The following is a 26,218-nucleotide window of genomic DNA, read 5'->3' as shown; positions in this document are numbered from 1 at the left end:
TACTCGCAACGGTGGCGGCAAACGATGGCCCGTCCGTAGGTTATCGCTTGTTTTAGTGTGTGTGTATGTGCGTGTGTGTGTGTGTGTGTGTGTGCTTCTCTTCCGATCACAGCACCACGTGCCACGCGCCACTCGCTCTCTCTCCCCCTCCCTCCCCCCTACACGCACACCTCTTCTGGAAGACACGCCCCACTGAGCCACAGACGCGCACGCGGGCACGCACAAAGGAAAAACAAAAAGAATAATCGAGCCGCCACTCTCCGCGAGTGCCCTCAGCGCTTTCCTTCCAGGGCCCCAAAATCGAGCCTCGGCACCACCGGAGTGGTGCTCACCAAAGTGGTGTCGTGGCCAGCGCTCACGCGTGCACCGGTCGACGATGGCACTGGCTGCGCCATGCCCTTCCTCGGGTGCACGCTACTGATATTCGTGAGATCTACCCTATTCGAAATCGAGCTGGGCTTGTTGCCCGTTGGCACCTGGCGGTTCACGTCGCTCGTGCTTCGTTCCCTCAACGACTTCATGACGTCCAGGTTGCAGAACGAGATCTCTGCCGCAGACGGCTTCGTGGTAGCGTTGCTGCTCAGCATGCTCGCACGTCCCTTGCCCGATCCGCGCGCCTGCTCCGCTGGGGGAATGCTGTAGAAGGCAGAGAGTCGCGTCGCATTGTGCTGCGACGAGGATGGCCGCGCATGCGGCGAACCCCCGCCGAGGCTGCCGGTGCTACGAGTGCTACTGTTGGTGCTGACCCGAACGCCAGATCTGCGGCGGCTTGGTCGGCTCAGCGTTGCGGTCGACTTCGGCACTGTGTAGTATGTCTTCGACCTCGCAAACGCCTCTGTTGCCTTTGCACGGCTCACCTGCCTGCGCGTACAAGTCGCACCAGCGCTGCTGTGGGTCTTGGACGAAGCCAGCGTTGCAGAGTTCTGGCGGCGCAGTGCGCGCTGCTGCTGCTGCATGGAGTCCCGCGTTTGGGGGATCGCCGTCTGGCATCGGGAGAAGAGGCGGTTCGGTCGACGCACTGGCTCGCCCTTGTCGGCTGCGGCGCCTTCACCGGCCCCCGCCGCCGAGCTCATGCGACGGGAGAAGTTATAGGTGCTGATAGACACAGCCTCGGCAACGTCGGTGTTCGCCACGTAAGCCACATCCGCCTCCAACACCGGCAGCACGCCCGCGGAGGCCATGCGCGAGTAGTTGGCGCGCGCGGCTGCTGTCAGAGCGGCGGGTGACGCACCAGTTGCCAGCGCAGCCGCAGGCGTCGCGGCACCGACGCTCGTGGCCTGCTTTATGGGTCGCATAGGTGTGACCGTTGACGGGTTCGGCCGAGGCGAGAGGCCGGTAGCCGTCGCCGTCGTGGCGGACACCCGCGGAAGCCCAGAGGGACAACGGCTGAAGAGCGAGCAGCTCTCCAGGTTCGCAGCTGATGGCGGCTGGTGCCCGCTAGTGTGCGTTCCAGTGGCTGTTCTGCTAAAGGGGATCATGCTTTGCGAGAGTGCCAGCGCCGCTACCGTTGCGCTGCGGCTGAACGGGGTCGCGCCCTGCTCCACCGGGCACGGCGTGGCGCCGACGACGTCCTCGCGGACGGCGATCGTGGCTCGCGAAGGCGTCGCGGAGAACTGATTCACGGCGCGTGCCAGGTTGCTCTGTCGGGTGGACGACGCAAGGCGAGAGAGAATCTTGCAGCTCCCCTTTACAGTCTTATCATTGCGGCGCGACGACTCTGGGAGGAGCGAGGTGTCACTTGTGCCGCTCTTGCCGGGGATCGGCATCAGCGAAGTGGACGTCGCATTCGTGTTCAGGAAGCTCTCGCGGCGCACAATGCGGGCCATCTGCATGATGCGGTCGGCGTTGCGGATCAGCTCCATGTAGGCGACATGCTCTGTCTTTGGGGCGTTGTCCCAGTGGTCATACCAGATTAGCAAACCGCTCAGCGCGTCGCCCACCTGGCGGCGGCGGTGATCAACGAGGGTTGAGAGGACGTCCGACTCGGACAGGCCCCACTTGCTGCCAGGCCGCAACGTGCGCCCTGACATCTGCGAGACGGCGTCGCGCAGCTGGTGCATGAAGGTGTGAAAGTGCGCCTCCGTGCGCGCCTTCACAGCGTGGATCAGGAGCTGGAATTTGTGCACGCTCTGCGCGTTGAGCACGTACAGCTCCATCTTGAGCCGGTCAAGCAAGATACGGAGGCAAATGCGGATGAGTGACACCATCTCGTTCGAGAACTCAAAGCCCGCAGGGAACACCGAGTACCCGTTCGGCGCCTCGTACTCCTCCATCGAGTCGCTGACCAGCTCCTCGATGCGAGAGCGCAGCTCGCAGCTCTTCGCCACGCCGTCGCCGCCGAGCGCATCACGGTCCTGCATGTACCGCGTCAGGTTCGTGAGTTCCTCGTCCTTGGCCGCATGGTCGCGACGCAGGCGACACAGCTCCGCCTCCAGCTGCTCGATAGTACGCTTCTGCTGAGACAGCAGTAACTCATTGTTCCTCACGGCCTTGCGCTTATTGCTCTCGCACATCTCCATCGCGTCATCCAGGCGAACCTGCGTCCGCTTCAGATTTTCCTCCGCCTCCTCCAGCTGCGCGTTGGTGTTGCGCAGAAGTTGCTGCATGCGGCGGCGCTCCTCCTCGGTGGAGTCCGTCGCGTCCGCCAGGGTCTTCTCCGTCTCCGCCTTCTCCGCCCGGAGGCGCCCAATGAGGCCCTTGTACCCGTCCAGCTCCGCCTGGATGCGCCGGATCTCGTCCAGCAGCCGCTGGTTTTCCTGCTCAAAGTTGAGCAACGCGTACTCGAGCGCGCGCACGTTGTCCTCAGTCGTGGACTTCTCAAAGTCGTCGATGGCCTGCGCCACATCAACCGGACAGGCGTCCGCGTCACCCCTACCAAGGCGCCGCTTCGCTATGGCAGCCGTCTCTGCGGCGCGCAGGTCGTCCCATGGAATGGCTTCAAGGTGCGCGGCCCCAGCGCTGCCGGTGTGCTTGTCGTCGCTGCCGGCACCATAGCCCATCGCGATGTACTTCATGGTGCGCTGCTTCCACATGCGGGAGAGCGCCTTGAGCGCTTTGATACGGTCGGCCAGCACGGCGGTCTGCCGCTCCAGCTCTTCGTCTGCGAGGCGCGCGGCGTCCGCGAGCGCCTGCTCATCCCTGGCAAGAAAGCCTTCGAGGCTGGCGTTCTCGCGGCGCAGCGCCGAGTTCTCACAACGCGTGTTCGCCAGCTCCTCGAGCAGCGCGTCACGTTCCGCCTCGGCCTGCTCGCGGAACATCTGCTGCTCCAGCGTCTCGTCCTTGGAAAAGCGCAAGCGGCTCTCCAGCTCGCTGATTCGCTCGCGCAGCTCACCGATGAGAGCCTCCAGCTCGAGGATGCGATCAAACTGCTCTCGCTCCCGCACCACCGCCTGATAGCGCTCACGTGCGCCCTCAGCGTTCTCATACACGATGCGCCTCTGGCCGTCTCCGATGGGCTCCGGACGGGGCTCGTCATCATCGTCGGCCTCGACGATTTCCTCGCCCCGACGCTGCGCAGAGACGGCGCGCATCTGTGAAGGCGAGGACACGCATGTGAGGCTTCCACGGTCTCCCCTTGTGCGCCTCGACACATCTGTGTCGTCCTCGACGCTATCAGCGCGCCTGCCGGCCAGCGTCTCGCCATTGTAACCCCTATCAGCCGAAAGACTGGTGTTCGACGACGAAGACGCCAATGAAGAGGACGGCGATGGGCTGGTCAGCGAGTTGAGCGGCCCGCCAGCCTCCAGCTCGGCAAGGCGTCGCGCCAGCGCGTCCAGAGTGGCGTTGCGCGACACGACGGTGCGATGCAGCTTCTGGTTCTCGCGAACAGCGTTGTCGAGGCGCTGTTTCGACTCGCTCTGCGTTGCCGCGCGATGCAGCAGCTCGTCCGCCTCCAGGTCAGCTGGCATGACGGACCCACCGCGGATAGACGGGGAGACAGACACGCGGCGGAAGGCTTCGAGGGCAACGGCCACCTTGTGTGTCTCCGGCGGCGGCAATGCTGAGATGCTCGGCTCCAGCGAGCGCGGGTTCGGCGACCCGGAGCCAGGGCTGCCGGCCGGCGAGATGCCCCCCAGCAGGTCCTCCACCTGCATCATCGGCGTGCTGGCGTGGGCGCACTGGTAGTCGATCGTCTCTGCCTGCTGGCGTACCATGTCCAGCAGCTTTGCGTTGTCGCGTTGCAACTGCTTGATGCCATCCAAGGTGAGGTTCTCCATGTCCGCCGGAAGGTCGACCGAGACCGCGATTTGGCCAAGCGTGGCACTGCTCATGCCGGTCATGGACGCGTTCGCGCCACGCGAGAGCGCGTTGAGGTCGACGTAGTGGAAAGAAATGAGACTTTGGGTGTGCAGACAGGCGCTGGCCGCCGTCTCCGCCGCCGCCGCCTCCATCTTCGCCGCGTCCTCGAGGTAGGCGCAGACTACGTCGCCGTGGTGCAGTTCACGCCGACCCTTCGCCCCGATGCTCTTGCCATTGACCTGGACGTCGATGAGGCGCGAGAGGCCCTCAGCAGTGGTGGGTGGCTTGAAGTGGACATAGTACCGCTGCTCGCACGAGCGCTGAGCCACGCGCTCCAACACCAGCGACCCCAGGCCCATCACCTCCCCCGCCATCGCTGCAGCCTCCCCTGCGGCGTCCGGCCGTTGCGCGGCCTCACCACTCGCGCACCCCAGCGAGCTCGCGTCTGCATCCATTAGGATGGTGGTGTGACGCTTCTGGGCGTCATGGCTGTCCTCGTCGGTGGTGTACGAGGTGTCACCGGCCGCCATAGTCGGCAGCGGATGCAACACATGACTCAGCGGGAACTCCATCGCCTCCTTCACCAGTGCCGAGACGCGCACAGCGCCGCCCTCAATGCACGAGCCCCCGATCCCCGCCACGCTCGTGTACTTGCGGTGGGACGATATTAGCAGCGGCGCTGTCAGCCCGCTGCTGATGGCGGTCAGGAAGGTCTCGTTGCACCCGGCTGCGGCCAGCGGTACATCGGCGGCACGACGCTGCTCGGTTTCGACAGCCTGCGCCATCGACAGCGGCGGTGACGGCAGCAGATGGTCGCCAGCCTCCGCCGTGCCGCCTCCCAGGACAGGCAACAAGGCCACCATGTCCGTCACGGAGGCGTGCAGGTTGCCGCTCTGCAGGCTCCTCACCCACATCTCCATCTGCACCTTCAGCTTCTCGTTCTCCTGCTTCAGCATCATATTCTGCTCCAGCAGGTTCGCGCGCGTTTGGAAGGTCTTGTTCACCATCGGCCGGTTGCGGACCTTGCGCACGTCCTTCGCGTATGTGAGGGTCGCGCAGGATTCCTGGTAGCTGAAGGCGATGGGCGAGATGTTGGCGATCATAAACGTCTTGCTGTTGCCACCAAGGTTGTCCTTGAGAACCATCGTCAACAACGAGTCGCGGTAGTTCACAAACCTCGCCCCGCTCGCGATGTCGTTGATGACGCGTGCCAGAGTGGCGAGTGACTGGTTAATCTGAATGCCCTCCGCACGGTTCGTCCCGCTTGTGTTCGCCGTCTTTTGCCGCTCGCTGCCAGCGAGGTCCACCAGGTTGATCGTCGCCTGGTGCTCCACAGTCTCTCGCGCGTCACGGTTGGTGCGGTACTGGGCGACGCGGATCTGCAGAATGGCGTGGCTGCGACTGCTGTGTGCATTCATACCCGTCTCGGCGGTCTGCCGCCGGCGCAGACCCATCTCGATCATCGGGTATGCCTTCTCGGCCGAGGTCACCGTCTGCTGCTGCAGGTCGTGGATGATCATCGTCTCCCTCTTCCCCGTCAGATCTCGGACGAATTGCACACGCAGTGGGCCCTGGCGAGAGAAGAGACAATAAACCTCGTTCTGGTAGATCTCGTAGAAGGAGAGGTGCACAAGGTACGAGTAGTCTGTCACCTTGTCGTTCCGGTACGACTGCTTCACCGCCTCCAGGCGGCCAAACAAGTCGTCCAGAGTGCGCGGCACAACGCCGGGGTCACGGCGAATGTTCGTCGTGTCGCCGAAGAGCGTGTAGGTCTTGCCACTGCCCGTCTGGCCGTAGGCGAAGACGCACGAATTGATGCCGTCTATGGCGGCCTTGACGGCGTGCATCGCGGTGCGCTGGTACACCTCCTCCTGCGTCCCGTACGGCGGCGGCTGAAGGAAGTCACTTGTGCGAATCAACGGCATCTGCAGCAGCTGCGACTCTTCCATCGATGCGATGCAATAGTCGCACTCGTAGTAATTGGCGGTGCTGGTGGACACGAGGCGGGCGTCGCCGGCAGTGGTAGCGCGAGCGCCACCTACGGTCCGGCGGGAACTGATGCCTGACGCGCCGGCAGCCGCGCCGCCACCACCAGCGGTTTTGCGAGAGTTTCGAGCAGCGCCAGCATGGTTCGCGCGGTCGGTCAGCATCTGCACGACGTTGTTGCCGTCCTTCGCGACAGTAGCGGCGTCGTCGATCGACGTGGGATCATGCATCACCACCACATTTTCCACCACAGATACGCAAATCCGCTGCGCCTCGCGCAGCACTGACTTGCGCGCGACCGTGGAGGAGCGGGTGTTCGTCGCAGCACCGCCGTTATTGGTTAAGCACGCCGCATTCTGTGGCACATTTCGGATGCGCACGCACACAAAGATGTGCCCGTCATCAGGGTATACCTCTTGAGCTGCACCACGACCCATGGTGATTGAGAGATGTCCCGCCGGGAGGTGAGTGCGGTGGGTGCGTGGCGAAGCGCAGGAGAGAGTAAAGACAGGCGCGCAGCCGTTGAATAAGCACAGAAAAAAAAAAGGAAGTGGAATCAACGAGTAAAACGAGAGCTCTACGTGCGGTAGCCAAAAGACGAACAGCGCCAAAGATGGCGGCGCAGCGAGAAGGCAAGTCTGGTGACGTGCGCACACGCACACAGAGAGAGAAACCAAAGGGAAGTACAGTGAGAGCGAAACCGGCTACAAAGGAAGAGAGTGCGTGTAGGAGAGATGAAGAGCAACCGCCTTTTTCTAATTACCTGTATGGGTATGTGCGCGTATATATATATATATATTATATATATTATATATATTATATATATTATATATATCGACCAATGTCGGGGAGATCAATGACGGCAGCGGTCGGAAGGGCGCAAGCTGAATGGCACGTGACGAGCGCGCCCCCTGCTCTTCGCTGATCAGAAAAGGGGAAAGAGATGAAAGGCGGCGGCAGCGGCGATCGCAGCATGCAGGACGTGTTATGCCTCTATGTGGACTACCACCAGGATACCTCGCTTCACCTTGAGTTGCTGCAGACACGGTTCGAGTGCGTGTGCGGGCGTTCGTGTGCGCATACGTGAGTGTGTGGGTGCATACAGAGCGGAGTAAGCGTGAGAGAGAGAACAAATAAAAGGGAGCGAAGGGCGCACCACTGGGAGGAGAGACGGAGGATAAGGAAAGGAGAGAGACACATAAGCTTGAGCACACGTGCACGCACGTTCATGCACACGGCTGCGCGTACGTGCGCGCGGCATCCCCCGATGCCAATGAGGAGGAGGGAAGGGAAACTGTGGAGGTATAAGAGCGCGCTTGGTCGGTCGTTGCCACGCATGCGTTCCTCAATGCAGGGCCATGGATGTGGCGGTGCCAGTGGTGCTGTCGTTTCTTCAAAACGCCCTTCCCATGGCATGCTCACGTGTGGGTTGTCGAGTGCAGATTCTTCTTCCTTCACATATATATATATATATATCACCTTCAAGCCAGTCCCTCTACTGCCGCTGCTGCGCGTGCTCATGCCTCTTCCTGCTGTCGTCTCGAATTTTAGGATTGTCCATCACCATCATCAGCCTTTTCTCTCACTTACTCCCCCACCCACCACGGCCGCCTCCCTCTCGTCCCTCTTTTCCGCCGCTACTGCGCCTTCAAAACCGGGAGAAAGGGCGAGAGGGAGAGAGAGAGTTGTGGTGGGAGAACGGAGGTGCAGCTGACAGAGGAGTGGGAGGCAAGCGAACACACACACACATACATATATACATGTAAAATGCATATATATATATATATCCATACATATACATTTACAGGGAGAGAGAAAGGGATGAACATGGGCAAGCAGACACGTGAGAAAAAGCAAGGCCCGCACACAACGCGAGAGACGAGCAGAGCACACGCACACTGAGACATAGAATCATATCATCCACCCCTTCATGCTCACCTTCGTGGCGACAGAAGAAGGCACCGATCTACTGTATCGCCTCACAGACACACATCCTCACAGACGCATCGGCACGCATGTGCGGCTGCGCGTATACATTCGCAAAACTAATGATGCGCACATTTGCAGAGGATGCAACAGAGAAGCGAGGGAGGGAGGAAGAAGGGGAGAGCGGCGTCCGCGTGCGCAGGTGCGGCTACAAAGACTCGTGAAAGACAGAGACCACCCGCGCGGAGCAGGTCGAAGACGGCGAGAGGGATGGCAAGGAAAGGCGCAGCGGAGGAGGAGGGCATGGGCTGCCCAGGCGGGAGAGTAGGCGAAGCGAAGCACTGAAAATGAGAGCAACAACAGCTGTAAAAGAGAACTGGCAGTGGCGTACGTCACACCAGCGCATCCGTTCACACAGCGGCGCACACATACGTGAGTGAGCGTGCGTGTGTGCCTTTGAAATCTGCATCACATCCGCCCTCTCTCGCTTTCCTGCTCTGCATACACTCCCACACCCAACGCAGTCGAACGTCGTGGCCATGAAGGCACGCTCTCCTTCTTAAAGGAAAACACAAAAGCCCTCACCGCACGCCGTATGCATCCGCACTCGCCCCACGCCTTCGTCTTTTTCATCTCTCCTTCATCCCATCATGCGCTGTACATGCATCTACTTGTATTGCAACAAGATAGGGAAAGAAAGAGAGAGAGAGATGCAAGCTGCGAAGAAGGGGGGAATAATGGAGATGGTCCATGCACTCTGCCTCTATTCCTCCGACAACTCCACGGAGGAGGGGCTTCGGGTGTGAACTCTGTCGGTGTAGGTAGTTCCCACCTACGACATCGGCGACTCGCTCACTCGCCTCGCTGGCTCGCCCTCGTCCGCGTCTGTCCTCGACCCTTCCGTCGCCTGAGGGGAACCATGGCGGACTGAGGGGAGCCCCTCTACGTTTGGCGACCTCGTTGGGGAATTCATCTCTGGCATCGAGAAGCGTGCCGGCGCAAGCGCCGAGGCCGACGACACTGGGGAGAGACGGGATGACGCGGCCGTCGACGCTGGCGGTGGGGTCGCTACGCAGTGCTCTGCGTCGGGTTCAGTGACACCTGCACGGTGCACCAATGGTGGCAGTGGCTTCGTCGCCATCGAGTCCGCCCCCACAAGCGTCACCCCCGGCACGGGGACAGGAGGAGGGCTCGGCACCGCAGTCACTGGTGCTCTGAAGGGGCCGATGAACCGGGACGGCTCCGTGGAGAGCTCCGGTTCATTGTCCGTGATGGAGCTGGTAAACTGCGGAATGGACCTGGACGGCGGGTTCAGCAGGCTGCCGCCAGCGCCGGCCGCAGAGGTGCCAGCATACGGGGACAAGAGCCCCTGCCACGTCCCGATGCCTACCGACGGCGCGCCTGCACCAGACGAGGATGGAGCGGGCGGTGCTGCTGTGGCAAGTGGAGGTGGCGGCAGCGTACCGCCTGTCGAGAAAGACCTGTACGGTGCCGCGCTGTTTCGCTGCGCCGTGATCACAGGGGCGGGGCCGCCAGCACCGATAGAAGGTGACGGCTGGCCAGTGGTGAGGTACGTGCCAGCCCCGGCTTTAGTGGAAGGCTGCGGTGTACCGCTGTGCCATGGCTGCGGTGCTGCGTTGGCGCCAATGCTGATGCTATCCATGGCGCGTCGCTGCTGCAGCTGCTGCTCCTCGAGTAGGTTGGTGATGCGCCGCAGCTCGCTACGGATGGACTGGGTGTCTGCGTTGGGCAGTAGCGCCGCCTGTGGACACATGTTGGCGGGCGGGTAGTAGTAAGGTGTCGGCAATGGCTGCGGCGAATGGCGAAGCCCGCTGCCAAAGTTAAAGTCCACGAGGTAGGGTAAAGCAGGCGCCGGCGCTGGAGGGGGCAGGACGGACGGCGCTGCCAGTGGCAACAGGTGATTCGCTGGCGGCTGTGACTGGAGGCTGGTCGAGGCTACGTTGGCAGACGCGGGTAGCGGTAGGGCCGTCGACTTCAGAGCCTCCTTCCCCATTTCTGGGGCTTCTGGGGCTTCTGGGACTTCTGGGGCTTCTGGGGCTGCCGGGGTTGCCGGGGCTCTCGCTCTATTGCGCCGAGCTGCCGCCTCCTCCTCTCTCCGCTGCTGCGTCTCGCGCTGCTGCTGCTCCAACATCGCCTGCGCTGCGCGCGGCGCCATCATCTTCAGCTCCTTCTCGCGCTTCTCGCGATCTAGCTCCGCCTGCTCCCGCCGCGCCACCTCCTCCCGTTCCCGCTGCAGTCGCTCCTCGGCCAGGCGGTATTCCTGAATCTCCCGCTCCCGCTCTGCTTGCTTGCGTTGCTGCTTCTCCAGGATCTGCCGTGCATTCTCCCTCTGCAGCTCAACGGCACGCTGGCGCGCCGCCATCTTCTCGCGGTGGCGCTCCTCAGCAGCAGAGAGGCCGTCGCCGCCGATGAGGAAGCCGCCGCCGCCCAAGGCGGCTCCGCTCGTGCTCGGGCGCGGGCTGCGGGTGGGGAAGGGACCACCACCACTGCTGTTGCCACCGTCTGAGTTGAGCGGCGGCAGCACCGTCGGACTTGTGCTGGGTCGGCCAGCGCCTTTCTCACCGGGTGATAAGTACACCGGGGCCGCAGCAGCCCTGGGAGTACCGGCTTCGCTGGAAGGGTAGCACACCTGCGATGGCGCCGGATGCTGCGGCAACGGCGTGAGGGAGAGAGGCGGCACCTCTGCGCCTGAAGCCGGGCCGCTGTGAAACGTGAGGGGCGGCTTTGGTCTGTACACAGCAGGCAGGGGAGCGGGCAGGTCCCTGACCGGCGCGATGGCTGGGATTACGGGGGTAAAGGTGCTCACGATGTGCTGCCCCTGCGACACGAGTGGGTGCGGATGGCCGTCCGCACCACCACCGCCGCCGCCGTAGGGGGAAGCGTAGTTGGCTGCAGCGTACTTTTTGCCGCGCGGAGTGCCGCCGTTGCAGCCTTCGGGGGCACTGTACGGGGCTACGGCCTCGTTGGAGGGTCCATCGTTAGGTACGCCAGAACTGGGGTTCAACGGGGCAACACGGCTACCTCTGCCACCGCCATTGCTGTAGTTGGCGTCGTCGTCCACCGCAAACGGCGGTCGACTTGGCCCACCAACACCTCTGGCGCCGCCAACCCCAACTCTGATGCCCGCCGCTTGCACTCGACGCGGGTCGAGGTCGCCTTGCGGGCGTACACGAATCACCTCCTGATGGCTAAAGGGGTTGCCATTAAGGCGGTAGATATATTCTTCGTGTCCGATTTTGGCGGCCACTTGCTGCTTGCGTCTGCGGGCCTCGCGGAGCATGATAGGAAGGGGGGATGGTGTTGGTGGTGGTGGTAGTGGCGAGGGGAGTTAAGTGGGGGAGCGTGTGTTTGAAATGGACGAGGGGGTCCTCTGGATCAATGGAAGCCCGGAGGTCCTCGGCGCACGTGAGAAAACAAACGACAAAGGGAGAAATGAATCAAAAACGCAATGATGCCCACACGGATAGGAGCGGCGCAGGAGAGAGTGTGCGTGCGTGTGTGCGTGTGTGTGGAGAGAAGCCCGCGCGAAGGAGTGACAATAAGGAAGGAAAGAACCAGGGAGGCCGACACACAGACCCAAGGAGTAGGAGGGGGGGTGCCTGCCGTGGTGTGTATGCGTTGTGATGGATGGGCGTTGATCAAGCATACACACACGCACACACACGCACCAGGAAATGGGGAGGGGTCGAAAAGATGGCGTCCACACCAAGAGAAAGAGAAGTCTATCATTCAAGCGGTAAAACAAAAAAAAGTGTATGAGGAGGGAGGAGAGGCGAGAGGGGGCATGGGGTCTTGGGAGAGCCCAGGCACCGTATGGTACACACTCACGGACAGAGAGGCAGAGACACACTTGACGCACTCAACGGTGCTCTGTCACTGTTGCGGCAGTGTCCTAGAAATAGTCGTCGTAGCAGTAGTAGTCGTTGCTGCGGCGCTCATGCCGGGACTAAACGCATGTGCACCCGTGAGGGGGCGTTCGTGTGTTGTCGAACGGCGTGAGTACGGAGGCGAAGGTGAAGAAGACGCAGAGCGAGAGATGAAGAGATGAGACGAAGAGCGCGATGGCTCGGGTGCATCACGAACCGCTTCCAGAGGCGAAGACCGCAGAGAACCGTGCCTCGCGCCTACGAGGCGCGGAGAGGGGAGCAGTACATGCGTGCACGCTGACGTGTAAACGAGTCCGTCCTGTTCAGTCGCGAAAACGTCGAAAGACAGGCCCTCGGTCCGCGCAGCTTACACGCACGGACACACGCACACACACACGCACACACACCTCCCACACCGGCATCCATCCTTGTCACTTCTCTATGAAGGAGTGGCAAGGCCGATGTCCACGTGGATGGGGCCATCGCAATCCTCTCGGTGTTTCTGCCGCTCCTGCGCGTCCTTTGGTTCACGACCTCGTTTTCGCGGTAGTGGAGGCTTGCTGGCGAAGGCCCGAGACCTCCCCCACCTTTCGAAAATGAGCTGCGCAAACAACTAGGGTGGTGGTGAGTGTCCGAAAATAAGAAACACAGGGTGAAGCGCTGGGGCACATCCTGCTGCTGTCGTACATCGAGTATGCTGGATGGCATGGTGTGGTATAATCTCGTCGGCTGCAAAACTGTGTGTGTGTGTGTGTGGGGGGGGGGGGAAGGAGGAGGGAGGAAGGGCGGGCTGCGCCGTCTCTCCACCTCCGCCCCGCGCAGTGACTACCCTGTCCTACCCCCCGCAACATTTGCTTTTGCAGCGGAGGCTCTCCCCCCTCCCGCTTCTCTTGCCGCGCATGTCGGGTGAGGAGCGCCGTCAAGTAAAAAAAAACGCGAAGAGCGAGTTCTCGACAGCCGCAAAGGAGGTGGTGCTAGCGGAGTTGGCAGGAGAAGAGCTGTCGAGGCGAAAGGTAGAGCAAGCGACGCGGAGCGTCGCTTTAGGTGAGGGACCCTCGCACGCCTCTCCCCTGACCCCCCTCTCCTGCGGCCCTCCTCTGGCCTCTCCCCCCCCCTCACCCACACCCGCACGGCCCTCCGTCTCTTCCAACTACTGCAAGTTCGCTGGAATCACCAGCTGCTGCTCTAACTGTGCACGCTTCTGCACGCCCTCCCGCTTCAGCTTTGTAAGGGCGTCGTTGTGCTCCTTGTTCGCGATGAGCACCTGCTCCTCGGCGCGCCGCTCGAACTCGCTGCACAGGCGTCGCAGGTCGGCCTCTTCCTGGCCGAGCAGCTCGATGCGCTGCTTCAGCGCGGCCATGTCCTCCTCCACCTTCGCCACGTCCTTCTCACCCTTTAGGGCAAGACGGAAGGCGTGGCCGACACGACTCTCAAAAAGGCGCCGATGTGCTGCCTGGGCTGCCACCCGCTCCGAGTGTACGTGCAGCAGCAGCAAGCCACGCTCCCAGCACTCCGCCGTCACCTGGCGCAGTACCTCCAGCATGCACTCGGCGACAAGGAGCGAACGGATGGGGCTGGTGCCGGTGCGGCGCGCCTGGTGAGCCTCGAGTTGGGCGTGCAGGCGCTCCTGCGTCTCCGCGGCGTCGATACGAGAGGACGGAAACGGGCTAGCGTGCTGCACCCAAACCACCCCCGTCGACGAATCCACCCATCGACGCGGCGTGATGAAGCTGTCAATGACGACGCGCACGTTCGGGTCGACGACGCGCTCCTCGGCCCCTAGGCCGAGACTCTTGCGCAGCTTCAGCGAACGCTTCGGGTCACCGGGCGCGTAGGGGATATCGTAGCGGATGAGCGTCTGGTTGGCGTCTACTGGGCCGCTCACGTCGATGTACGCCGCGGCATCCTCCTCGCTAGCGCGTCGTGGAAGCAGCTGCAGGATTGCCTCCTGCAGATCGGCTACACTGGCGCTATTCGATTCGATCTTAGCGCCAGTGTTGCCGTTGTTGTGGCGGCGATTGCTGCCCGTCCTCATTGCCACCGCTGCCGTCGACGAGGATGATCGGGGCGCAGGCGGCGCGGCGCACACAGATGGCATCGCCCGATCCCCGCCAGTGAGTAGCCCAAGCGGTGTAGTGGTGTATGTAGGTGTGGGTGTGGCCGTTTAAGGAAAGAGGAGGGCAGAAGAAGCAACTTGCTCTGCGCTGTGACTGCGCGCGCATGTATGCGCTTGTGTGTGTGTGTGTGTGTGTGTGTGCGTGTCGCGTGGGCAGACGTGCGACCGAGTACGTGCACATTCAGAACAGACGTGTGGGGGAGAGAAGCGCAGCCAAGACGGAGATGGGCAAGAGAACGAAGCGTCATCAGTAGCTGTGCACTCGTGATCGAGGCCGGCGTACACACATGCGACTCCCACACAAAGACAGACACAGAAATGCGTGAGGAGGAGCGGGGGAAAGGAGACGGGAGAGATGCGCTGCTCAGCCACACAAGCACACACACACACACAACACCTCTGAGCTCCAGCACCCACATCACTGCCGTGTACTCCTCGTACGACGGTTTTGTTGGTTTGTTTCGTCTTGCATGTTTCACATGGGCAATCAGCAGTGTACAGGGGCGGCATGAAGCTAAAAGACGGCACGGCGGCGAAGGCGATGTGCGGCGGACTCCACCAAGCCGCTCCTTCTCCTCCTCCTCCAGCCCACCCTGCCCCCTTTTTCTCCCTTCTACCCTGCGCGCATGGCAGACTTAGTAGTAGATGAGATCCTTCATGCTGCGCGGCAAGTCCTTCGGCGGCGCCGCCGTGTCCAGGTACGCGTAGTCGTCCACCAGCGTGCGCAGCGTCTCCACTGTATGCACGAAGTAGGCATCGGAGAGGTACTGATCGTAGTGATGCACGTGGGAGCGGACCGAGTAGAGACGCTCGTATTTGGAGAGCATCGACTCGACCTTGCCTCGAATGGAGCAGTTGTTGGCGAGGAGCAGCATGGAATCCTTGTGACCCAGCGGGCTGACCCCGCACAGCGCTGTCTTGAAGCCGTCCTCGTTCCAGTACGGCATCTCCATCTGCTCGCGCAGCCGTCCGACGCCGCGGGTGAGGTCACCGACGGTTGTCTGCGGGCCGCGTGCGATGAGCGATGTCGCTAGAGTCTTGCCGGCCTCTCGCGTCACAGCGCTTCCTTGACCGTGACGGACATCCACGAACTGGTGCCCCGGGTCCAGGCATGCGGCGATCATCGCATCCACCGTACGTGGCCCAACGGCGGCGTGCTTGCTCGACACACTCAGCGGCGCGATCGCAGCGGTGAGGAAGTGCAGCCGCGGAAATGGGACTAGGTTCGTCGTGATTTCGTTAATGTCCATGTTCAGCGGGCCAGGGAAGCGCATAGCGCAGGTTAGGTTGCTCAGAAGCTGGGCCACAAGCCCGTTCATCGAGTCGTAGGGAAGCCCCTTGGTGTCGGTCGGCTTCGCTGCCGAGAAGGCCTGCGGCTGCGGCACACTGCATGCCATCACGCCACGGCCCTTGGGCCTGCTGCTGAGGGCGCGGTCTGCCATGCGTGCCAGGGCGTCGTTGTCGAGCGGCAGCACGCAGTCCGCGTGCTCGATCAGCTCCTTCAGCGAGAAGCAGCTGTTGTACGGCGCCGTTACGACATCGTCCACCTCGGATGGCATGACGACCGGGCAAATGCGGAACACATGCGGGAACTCGTCCTCCAGCATGCCAAGCACACGCGTGCCGAGCCCGGAGCCGGTGCCGCCGCTCAGGGAGTGCATCAAGAAGAAAGACTGGATGCAGTTGCATTGCTCCACCTGGTTTCGCACCGACTCCGCGATGGCGTCGATGTAGCGGTCGCCGTACTCCATGTGCCCCACAGCCCAGTTGTTGCCCGCGCCGCTGACGTCGGAGACGAAGAAGTTAGCGTCGAAGATGTCCTTCAGAGGGCCACGCAGCATTGCGTGCAGAACGCCCTGCTCCATGTCGACCGCCACACACCTCGCCTTAAGTCGGCCGGGGTGGTTCATGTCCTCGAGGAAGACAGCGTCGCGGGCCTCGGGAAAATGCGAGTAAGCCTTGTGCTCCTGAAGCATGACATCGAACCAGCGCTGGCCGAGCTGGTTGCCACACTGGCCGACCTGCACTGTCACGATTTCGCGGGGCATGACGAAGGTGGTACCTTGAGCAGTGCTGGGCACACGCACGCACACGGCGAGGTGGAGAGCTGCGCAGAGAGACTCCCGGTAAGCGAGCACCACAACGGCTGCTGCAGCAACAACAGCAGCAGCAGCCACGGTAGCGACAACGTCTGTGAGTAGGTGATTTCAACGCACCAGACACAGTACGTGATACGCAGACTCGTGCAAGCCACGCTAAGAAAAAGAAGGGCGATGATGCTTGTGTGTATGCGTGTGTATGCATGCGGCTATGTGCGCGTGTCTAAGGAATGGTGACAAGACGGTCAACTATGCCGAACAGCGCACGTTATCAGTGTCTGTCGATTCTAAGCGGCGACCGTGGATGCCTTGCGCTGGATCACCGGTGTGCGTATGTGTCCATGTACTACCTCGCACAAGAATGGTGAAGGAAGAGCAGCGTGTAGGGAGGGAGGGAGGGGGGAGGAAGAGAAGGTGCGCATGAGTAAGTTTAAGTGTACGTTTGCAGGGGTATGCAGGTGTGTGTGCGTGTGTGGCATGCGGTCGATGTGTCAGTGAAATGGACAGAGTCGGCTGCACTGGGGAGGAGGGAAGACGACAGGTGTGTCGTGACGAGGTGAAGACCGAGATGGGGGGAGCATCTTACCAGAGTCCGCAAGCCTTCAGGGCATGTGGGTGAGGAAGACGCAGAGAGGGGGAGGGGGCAAGGGGCGCGCAGGGAAGACACACAGGCAGTCTTGCATCCATCGCATCCCTTCTTTCCCTCCCCCGGCCCACATGCCGCCCACCAGCGCACGGCCCCTTCCTTGTCCATCTGTAGCACACACACGCATCCTCCTCCGTTCGATTCCGCAACGCCTCTGCGCTACACGCAAACACACAAGCAAAATACGTCTTGGCGCAACTGCGTGTGCCCGTCCCTTCGTGTGTGCTTGTTGTGTGTGGAGGGAGGGGGAGATGCATTGCGCACACATATGAACGGGCGCCCTGGCAACGCGAGAGCTTCCAGCTCAGGGGTACACGGGAAGTCACTGTGATGAGCAGGTGCCCCGTACGCGCGCGTGGGCGCCGCGGCCCCTCCCCCCTCTCGTGGCTCGGTGGGGTGGCTGCTGTGAACATGCAGGACAGCGAAGAGGAGGGGGGAGGCACTCGTCCACAGACACAGACTCATGCACACGCGAACGCGCTCTGCCCCCCCCCCCTCCCACCTCAGCAAGCCGCAGAGAGAGAGGGAATACACGGGGAAGCGCAACGGCATCCTGTGCAAAGAGTCACTCACCCTCTAGAGGAGGTCATCACGCGACAGGGCACTCCGCTGCCGCTGCACCACCCGCAACGCCTTTCGTACTCGCCGCTCGCGCTCGGCCAACGACGTCTCCGCAGCTGCAAATCGCTCCAGCAGATGGTGGAGCTCCGATGAGGCGTGAGACGTCCTTGCCGCCGCCGCGTTGCCGTGGCGGTCTCTACTGAAAGCGCGCATGAGCTGTTTCCTTGTCGTCGCAGCAGCAGCAGCACCGGTGGCGCGTGAATAGTCGCCACGAGGCGCCTGTGATGGTGCATGCACAGGGGCGACGAGGGATGTTCGTTTTGCCAGCAGCGACACCTGCTGATGCTTCTCCCTCAGCTGCCTCTGCTGCTCCTGAAGGTGGTCCAGGGCTGCTGCCAAGGTGGACTCCTGCTTTTCCAGCGTGTCCAGCAACTCCTGCTGAGCAGAGCCACGCGACAGCGTCGATGACGTTGAGCAAGAGGTGCGGCGACTCGTACTTTGACCCGCCCGCGATGTCAGGGGCACCGGCGCTTCTTGCCGGCTGTCATGCACATGTTGCACTGCAGCAGCATGCAAGGGCGAAGAAGAGCTGCGAAACCCGCGTGTGCTACGTGTGTCCGTGGTGCGGTCTGACGGTGGGCTGTAGTCGCTCTCGATAGAAGTCGTGACGGTGCGTGCGCTGCGCTCGCGATGGCGCAAGCCGACGTCACTGTGGATGTAGGCGCCGTGCTCTCCCCGGCCCGCCGTTGCCCTGACCTCAGCATCTTCGCGGGAGATGGGCGACGTGGCGCTGTCAGCACGGTGCTGCGCGTGTCTTGCCGGTGTCACACTTGTCATCGCATGAGACACGTCGACCAGCAGCGGCGGGCACCACTGCTGCGTCGATTTCGGCGCGGCTTTTGCGGCGGATGGGGAAGAGGCACGCGGCACTTTGCTGGTGGAATACGCCACGGCAGAGCATGGGGATGTATCATAGCCGTGGTAGGCGCTCTCCGGCGACGAAGAGTGCGAGCGCGACCCATGCCCACTGACAGCCGCAGAGATGCTGGCTGCGCCACGGTCCAGCGAGCCACTGACACGCTGCAAAGCCGTGGCCGCGTCTGTCGTGCCAGAATGCAGAGCGGGGGCCGAAAAGGCGCGTGGAGGAAGTGTGGCACCGTCAAGCTGCTCCACGCAATCACCCCACTGTCCTGGTCGGCTGTGGCGGCCGGCAAGGGCAGCAGGCACCCCTCCTGTTGCGCCTCCTCCGTGGTGATAAGGCATCTCAGAACGGTGATCGCCGGCGTTTGCCCGCGTCTTGGGTGATGATATGGCAGTGAAGGACGCCTGCAAGCCCCCCGAGAGCGACGCGCTGGAGCGCGAGTTGTCGCTGATGTTGTGATGCCCCGCAGCTAGAGACGCGCTTCGACTCTGCAGAAGCCGCTTCGCACTCTGCAACACCTGCTCGGCGCGAAGTGCGGTGGCCGAGGCGGATGATTGCCGCCCCGCCTCTGAAACAAAGCCGGTGTCGCTGCCTCCAGAGATCGCGGTGTAGTAGTGTGAGGAGGCAGATTGCCTCGGAGAGCCGGCTGCCGCTCCTTCGTCTGCTTGTCTGTCGTACCTGCTCGGCGCGGTGCCTGCGTTGTAAGGATGCTGACGAGGCTGCTGAGCCGCACACGGTGGCGGCGAAGGCGCTGTTGACTGCTCCGATGTCGTAAACTTTGCAGTCACTTCCGTCGCTGTACCTGCAGAGCAGTGTTGCAGCGGTGGTGGTGGTGGACGGAGCCGAGAGCGTTCACTCTGCTGCTGCTGCTGCTGCCCCGTCGGTGCAGCTGGCTGCGCGTCCCTTGCAGCTTGATTCTGACGCAGCACTTGAAAGATGGACGCACGCTGCTGAAGAATGCCGAGTGACCGCATTGCCGTCGTGCTGCTGGTAGCGCCGACGGGTGCGGCAGAGCTCGAGCAAAGTCGGCGGCCGCTGTATCCCCTGGTGATGCCTGCGGAAGCCGTCGAGGTGACTGTCAGCCCAAGGTGGGCGGCTGTGTCGTCTTCGAAGCATCGCATGTTGGGCGAGCGCTCTTGCTCCGTGGAAGAAGAGCGGCTGCCATCATATGGCACCTGGCGCGAAGAGCGATACACCTCACTCCGCGTCTGGTGAGGTGCGCTCGGGCGACGCTGAGAGTGAGCGCGGGCATCCAACGCAGTGCGGCAGCCCAGCTCGCGGTCTACTAGGTACAGCATTGCCCGCTCCTCGGCCGCTACGCCATCAGCAGCCGAGCCGTCTTCGTCAGAATAGCTCATACATCCAGTTGCCTGCCCGGTTTTCGGCCAGCTGCCGTCATCGTCCTCTGTGTCGCCGGCGTCACTCGAGAGGCCGTAGACAAACGCATCGCGCAGGCTGAGGCAATGCTTTGCAGCTGCTGTCACCTCCCTGGCCCCTGGTGTCGCCGGCGTGGGCGACAGCCGCGACAGCTCCGCCATCCACAGCCGCTTCTTCAGCTGCACGGTGAGCTGTTCGAGTCGCGCCGCCTTCGCCTCCGCTACTGCCAAGGAACGTTGCAGTTCTTCTGCCTTCGAAGGCGGAGATGCAGGTGCGGCAGACGCCGTCTGCTGCTGCTGCTGAGCGGTCGAGAGTCGAGGAGGGAGGGTCGCTGAATTGGTGCTCAGCTTGATAGAAGCCGATGCACTTACCGCTTCGATCGGCTTCTCGGACGCTTCGGCTCGGGCCTGCTCTGAAGCATGTGAGGCATGTCGCTGCTTCTCTGCTGTCACGGTGACCCTCACGCCTCCTGCAGAGGCATCAGCGTCATTGTCGTTCATCTTGTGTGACGTCCCAGGGCGCTGACTTCGGCTGCTTGCGCAGCTGCTGCCTCTGCTGCTGTGGTTACGGCTGCTCACCGCCGAGACCGCTTCAGCCACCTCCTCAAGCGTGTGCTTGACGTACTTGCGCATCTTGTGTAAGTTATGACGCTGCTCCGCGCGCAGAGCCTTGAGCTCTTCTCGCATGGTTAGCATCACGCGATCCTCCAGCGAACGGTGCTGCGGCCAAGGCGCGGGGTAGTTGTCCGGCGCCGCGCTGCTGGCGGAGAACGCCGGTGAACTATGCGGCGGTGGTGCAGGTGCTTGAAGACGCTGCTGAGCCTCATTCAGCTCCTCCTCAAGGCTGTCCAGCGGCAGGGGTGTGGGGATAAAAGTGCGGTCCCACTCTTGTGAATGATGTGCCTGTCGTCCCTGCTGCTGCACCGGATACTGTGTCTGCTCTAGCGGTTTCGGCGACGGTTCCAGCCCTGCAGAGCTCGCGGAGCCATGAAAGGGGGCAGCGAGGGCAGGAAGTGGCGAGACGCCAGCACCGCTGGCACGCGCTGTGTAGAAATTCGGGTCTACGGTGCGCGAGGCGGAGTGGGTGCTTGCTACGTCGCCATCGCCCTCTGGCTCGTTCGGCGGTGCGTGACTTGGCGTATACACCAGCGCCGTGGTGTTACGCGCCAGCTGGGCACCTCCTGCAACATCGGCGGAGGCCCGCACCGGTGCGGCAGAAGAGGAAGACTGCGATGCCCCTTTCTGATGCAGTCGCGGCCACAGGGATGTCGGAATCGAGGCCGCGCAGACCACACGGGAGAGGCTCTGTTCACCTGCACCGCCGCATTCGTTGCGTGTGGTGCGGCAACACGCGGAACCGTCTACCGTAAGCGATGGCGGTGAGAGGAGGTGCAGAGACGTGATCGTGGTGTGGGACACAGATGCACACGTCGCTAAAGCTCGCTGCAGGGGAGGGGGCGGGGATGGAAAGGGCTGTGATGCCGCGTGGCCCTCCTCACTCCTCGCCACATTGACGATCACTGGTGTGAGGGCAGCGGCTGAAGCATCGCTCTGACGGCTCGCTGGCTGCTCGGACGGTGGTGGCACATACACGGCCGTCGCGCCCTGTCTGTCGGCGGTCACCTCGGCAGAGTTCTCATGAGTGCTGTCGGTCAAGGCGGGCACTTCAGGGACGTCGCGGCGACGGCTAACGGGTGGCTGAGGGCCCGTGGTCAGCGGCTCACCCGCGCCGGCCGCAGCATCAGCTGAGGCTGAGGCCAGCTCACACAGTAGCGACCGAGCACCGTCTTGAGAGAAGCTGTGGAGCCTCGGCCATGGCGGATGCTCGGCATCGGCGCTCAAGCGACTCGCTACATCGTCGCCAAGGTTACGCGGCGCTGATCCATCGGCTGCAGGGCACATGGTGACGACAGGAGTCACCGCAGCCTGGACGCCACTGTCCTCCTCTGCGTCGCCGGGCCCCCCCAGCCGAGAGGCAAAGGAAGGCATTGAAACGGGGCAATGAGGCTCCCTGTCGGTGCTGTCCTCCCTCGAGCACGCAGGCACGGCGGCGGCATCACCACGTTGCACCGTCAGTGGCGATAGCGAGACGCCACCAGCAGTGGACGGGGCCGCGTACAGCGAAGACGAGCGCGAGGCGGCATCCGGCGAAGCACTGCCCTCCGCCTGAGCCTCGGCACCCGGTGAAAGTGACAGTAGGCGCCGACCGTGTCGCTGTCTCCGCAGCTGCTGATGTGGCGCACCGTTTTCTACTCGGAGTGGCGGAGAAGATGACGGGCTCGCTGAAGCCGTTGCAGCGGTCGGAGGCGGAGTGAGCGGCGACAGTATATCTATCCAGGAGCATTGTGCGTCGCCCGCAGCGCCGCTCGCCCATCTGGCGTCGCCGCATGGCGCCGGTTTTGCACATCCTCTCAGGGTTCGAGCTTTGGGAGTCGACAGACTGCGGAGGGCGCACTCCGGCCGTCCCACAGTGCGACTGGTGTGAGGTCCCGGTGACGATGATGGGCTGCCGCGGCCCTCCGTGCGAATGTGCGCCAGCCCTTCTGTGTTGGCGGAAGACCGGGTTTGCAGTCGGCCAAGCCGCCGCTCGTGGATACCTGGCGAGGGGGCTGCATTCGCCTCCGTCTGTCGTGGCTGTTTGGAGAAACTGGAGAGGCCCTCGTCTTCCACCACTGCGTCCGCCCTCGGCTTGAGTGAGAGGCGAGGAGTGCGCGGAGAAGGGCGACACAACGCCTGTAGCGCAGCCTGTAGAAGTTGCGCGATGTGGTGTGTTGCCTGTGCCACCTCTACCAGCTGGCAGGCATAAGCCTCAAACTCGCACCGCTGGGTGTGGGCCTGTGCGTCGGCATCATGTGATACGGCGGCAGGTGCGCCACTGGTGCCCGTTGGGCTCGCTGTTATCCATCCTCTAGCAGATTGTGCCGCTGGCTCAGAGCTGCGGCATTGGCACCACTGCTCCAGTTGGACATCCAACGCACGCACCGCCTCGGCGTGTAGCTGCAGGAAGCTGAGGAGCTCGTCACGAACACGCAGCGCCTGATCGTAGCGCTGACGCAGCGTTGGCGGTTGCTGCTGCTGGCTGAGTCGTTCTTGAGTCGCTTGGCTCGCCGTCGGAGCACCATCCATGGCATGGTGCGCGGAAACTGAGCCCGCAGTGACAGGTATGGCGCTGGCTTCCTCCTCTTCTTGCGCATCGCCATCGCACATCGAAGAGCGCTTCCAGGCCCAGTACGCCTCAAAGGTGGCGAAGAGCTCCGCAAGTGCAGGCAGGCATCGGGTGGCAGCGAACTCGGCCGACTCGCGCTGGAGGACCTGCAGGCGATGCACGAGAGACGTGACAGAGGATACCAACGATGGCAACGATGACGGCGTTGGTGTTGGTTGGGAGCCTGCTTTGGCGCTGGCATTCGGCGGCCTTTGCTGACGTGGCCTGCTGCTGCTACAACCGCGGCGGTCCGGAAAAATGTTCTCAACGTTATCCATGACTAGTTTTGGGGTGCTCGCTTGCTGTGGAGAGCCGGCTGTGCTGTCCACACCAAAGGCCGGTGTCGCATGCATGGACGCGACGCGCAGCGCGGCCTTCAAGGACTGAGCAAGGCCCATCTGCTCCCCTTGCAGCTCCAGCAGCTGGTCTACATTTGCTCGGCATACTTGATACGGTTCTACATCACGGCTAGATGCCCGCTGCAAAGAAACGAGGCTACGCACAAACGGTGCAGCGGCGACAGGCGCGCTCGAAGGAACTGATGCAGCCAGCTCCGTCGCGGTTGTCGTCAGCTGCGCGGCTGCCAACATCCACCGTGGAGCGAGGTCGGCAGAAGACATGGGCGGCAAGTCAGCATTGGTGCTTGTGTGCTCACTCATGAAGAGCAAAGACGGCGCCAAAGAGAGGTGGGTGTTTCAAAATCAAAGAATGGAAGAGGCACAACGGAGCGAGTCGATGTGCAGTGTGCCAGTCTATGTGTGTGCGTGCATATGGGCACGCCAAGGTCGGAGAAAGGAAGGGAGGGAGGGAGGGGGGCGAATGTGCGGTGTCGTCTATTCTCTGACGTCTATGGAATCCAATCAACAAGAGGAGTGTCCAAGTTGGGGTGTGGGGAAGTCTGCCAGCACAGGAAGGAAGGAGGCGAGAGGGGTCGAGGACTGTCATGCACAGTACGGGTACAGTCGCCTAGGGGAGAGAGGCAGAGACCACGTTCAAGTGGCTACAGTGTCCCGCGTGGCTGCGCACACGTATGCGCGGACGAAGGCTACCGTGTGCGTGTGTGGCCATCAAAGGGAAGATCGCTGCTCGATACACACACACACACACGAGACACACATGTGCACGCAGTCAGCAGAGGTGGGGAGGCAACCTCACACACACGCACGCACGCACACGCCCAGACATGCTCACGCTCTTGCGCTGTGCAAGCGCGTGAGAAGAACAGACAGATGCTCTGGGGGAGCGGGGGAGGGGGGCGGGTTGGTGAGAAGAGGCTCCCTTTCCCTTACTCTCGGTGTTTACCGTTTTCTTTTTCGTTCTGCCACGCGCGCGGGAAGAGAAAAACGGCGACGACGATGATGACAAGAACCAACTAATAGCACACAAAGAGCAGGAGGAGCCAACGAGCCAGCGAGGCAGGAGAAAGAAATCAAAGTGGCTGTGAGGCAAGCCCTTGGGCGCCGTGTCGCTCGCTACGGCATCGCCACAACAGCGGCCTTGCCACGCGAGATGCGCGTCACAGATGATGCAACGCTAAACATGCGCACACTCCACACGGCCACAGGGAGAGTAAGGATGGCGAGGAGCCATCAACAAAGCCTCTCCTCGCGCCTCCCGTCTCGCTCTCGCTCTCGCTCTCTCACGCGCTGTCAGAAGCCATCTTCGCCTTTAGCTCGCGGATCTCCATCATCAACTTCTCTGCCCGGATCGCGTCGCGCTCGTGGGCGTACCAGTAGTTGTACTCCTGGTCTAGGTGGCCGGCCTGAGTTGACTCCACCGACAGCACCGCGCTGAGGCGGTGCGGCGCGTTGTCGTCCTGAATGCTTTCCAGGTTCACCAGCGCCTGCCGACGGTGCATCCGCTCCATCTCAGCGTAGTACTTGACAGCTTTGCGGCGCAGCTCCACGTGCACGCCATCGCGCTGGCGCTCAAAATACTCGGAGATTTGGTAGCGGAACGGGAAGATGATGGCGAGGGCGATGCAGGTCATCATTGGGGCGTAGGCGGTCGGGCTTGACGCCATGAAGCCAAGCGGCGAGAACCACGGACGCTGCACATAGCGGACCATCTTTTCGCCTTCTAGTTTACGCAAGGGAGGTAAGTGTTGGGGCGCGTATTCACGTCGGTGAGTTAGTGACGAAGCAGGAACGGGTTTTTTCCTTTTGGGGGTGGTCGAGCCGTGGAAAGGGGGTGGGGTACCGGATGACGCACAGGCGCACTAATCTAAGACTACTCTTAATGATGGAATAGTGGGCGGACGTGCCTCACTAAGAACTACAAGCGCCTCCTTGTCTGTGACGACAAGAAAAAGGAGAACGGGTGGGGAGGGTCGACGGACGACGCGTTCGCGTTGGCAGACGCGCGTCGGTGGATGCCTACTATACGGCGGTGGGACGGCTGCTGCTATGGCTGCCGCGCGTTAACCCGTCACGGCACGGAGGGTGCGCGAGGGGCAACACGAAATAGGAAGTCAGTGCACGAGAAACTCCAGAGAAAGAGGGGGGGGGGGGGGGGCAAAGTATTGAGGAAAGAGGGAACAACCTGAGCGGAGCAGCAGCCGTCATGCCGACCTCTCACTCACCCGCACCTGCTGAGCACGCCGCACGTGAAGCTGCCGTGTCTTCCCTCCGCACGTACGTGCTTCCCCACACAAGAGGATGGGCAGGTAGAGACCCGCCGTGTTCACAGAAAGGAGGGGCCTACGGTAATTTGTGGAACGCTGCGCTGCTCGCAGAATCGGAAGCAGTGGCCGCCACGCAACCCAGCGTGCACCGGGATCGAGGAAGGAGAGCAGAGGAGGCTGTGAAAGGAGAGCAGAGGTGCACTTCGGCGCCGCTACCGTCCCCTCCCCCCGCTCACTCTAGACGTCCGTGACCCGCTATGCCTGTGGTGGTTGCTTGGCCGGTTATCTTTGGAAACAGTGCGTTGGGGACGATGTATTGATAGACATGCGCAACGCATACGTAGGCGTGTCTGCACTCGCGTCTCACTTGGAAGAGATCTATCCTCAGCATGAGAAGAGGCTCACAGGCAGACAGCCAGCCACTCAGGCAGTCACATGCACATGCACATGCACGTGCACGCGCAAGCACAGAGACAGAGGGGAAGAGCATACACGCGCAGGGGCAACGAGCGCGCACCCACACCCGGCAAGAAAAAAAAAAAGAACATAAGTCCGAACAAACAAGCGGGGGCACATTCCCACGCATGCACGGAAGCGCACAGAGAAAACAACGGTACAGAGAGAAAAGAGCT

The 26,218-nt window shown here is 62.2% G+C and overlaps 6 protein-coding genes across 6 annotated transcripts; all 6 read right to left on the bottom strand.

The window, feature by feature from the left end:
* Window positions 1–272: 272 nt before the first annotated feature.
* LDBPK_211280 (kinesin, putative) lies at window positions 273–6,662 on the bottom strand (the record flags this gene model as incomplete). Its single annotated transcript, XM_003860597.1, has 1 exon — window positions 273–6,662. One exon carries the CDS (start codon window positions 6,660–6,662, stop codon window positions 273–275), a length of 6,390 nt encoding a protein of 2,129 aa, XP_003860645.1.
* Window positions 6,663–8,983: 2,321 nt separating this feature from the next.
* On the bottom strand, window positions 8,984–11,452 carry LDBPK_211270 (hypothetical protein, conserved; the record flags this gene model as incomplete). The annotated part of the gene is made up of 1 exon (XM_003860596.1): window positions 8,984–11,452. The coding sequence occupies one exon, from the start codon at window positions 11,450–11,452 to the stop codon at window positions 8,984–8,986; it is 2,469 nt and encodes an 822-aa protein (XP_003860644.1).
* A 1,736-nt stretch (window positions 11,453–13,188) lies between these two features.
* LDBPK_211260 (dynein arm light chain, putative) lies at window positions 13,189–14,073 on the bottom strand (the record flags this gene model as incomplete). Its single annotated transcript, XM_003860595.1, has 1 exon — window positions 13,189–14,073. One exon carries the CDS (start codon window positions 14,071–14,073, stop codon window positions 13,189–13,191), a length of 885 nt encoding a protein of 294 aa, XP_003860643.1.
* Window positions 14,074–14,789: 716 nt separating this feature from the next.
* LDBPK_211250 (epsilon tubulin, putative) lies at window positions 14,790–16,202 on the bottom strand (the record flags this gene model as incomplete). The annotated part of the gene is made up of 1 exon (XM_003860594.1): window positions 14,790–16,202. One exon carries the CDS (start codon window positions 16,200–16,202, stop codon window positions 14,790–14,792), a length of 1,413 nt encoding a protein of 470 aa, XP_003860642.1.
* A 1,273-nt stretch (window positions 16,203–17,475) lies between these two features.
* On the bottom strand, window positions 17,476–23,622 carry LDBPK_211240 (hypothetical protein, unknown function; the record flags this gene model as incomplete). Its single annotated transcript, XM_003860593.1, has 1 exon — window positions 17,476–23,622. One exon carries the CDS (start codon window positions 23,620–23,622, stop codon window positions 17,476–17,478), a length of 6,147 nt encoding a protein of 2,048 aa, XP_003860641.1.
* Window positions 23,623–24,602: 980 nt separating this feature from the next.
* LDBPK_211230 (hypothetical protein, conserved) lies at window positions 24,603–25,031 on the bottom strand (the record flags this gene model as incomplete). Its single annotated transcript, XM_003860592.1, has 1 exon — window positions 24,603–25,031. One exon carries the CDS (start codon window positions 25,029–25,031, stop codon window positions 24,603–24,605), a length of 429 nt encoding a protein of 142 aa, XP_003860640.1.
* Window positions 25,032–26,218: the final 1,187 nt, after the last annotated feature.

Source organism: Leishmania donovani, chromosome 21 (genome assembly GCF_000227135.1).
Source record: "Leishmania donovani BPK282A1 complete genome, chromosome 21".
NCBI classification, from domain to species: Eukaryota; Euglenozoa; class Kinetoplastea; order Trypanosomatida; family Trypanosomatidae; genus Leishmania; species Leishmania donovani.
Note: the sequence above shows the minus strand (reverse complement) of the source record. Positions and strands in the feature narration are given on the sequence as shown.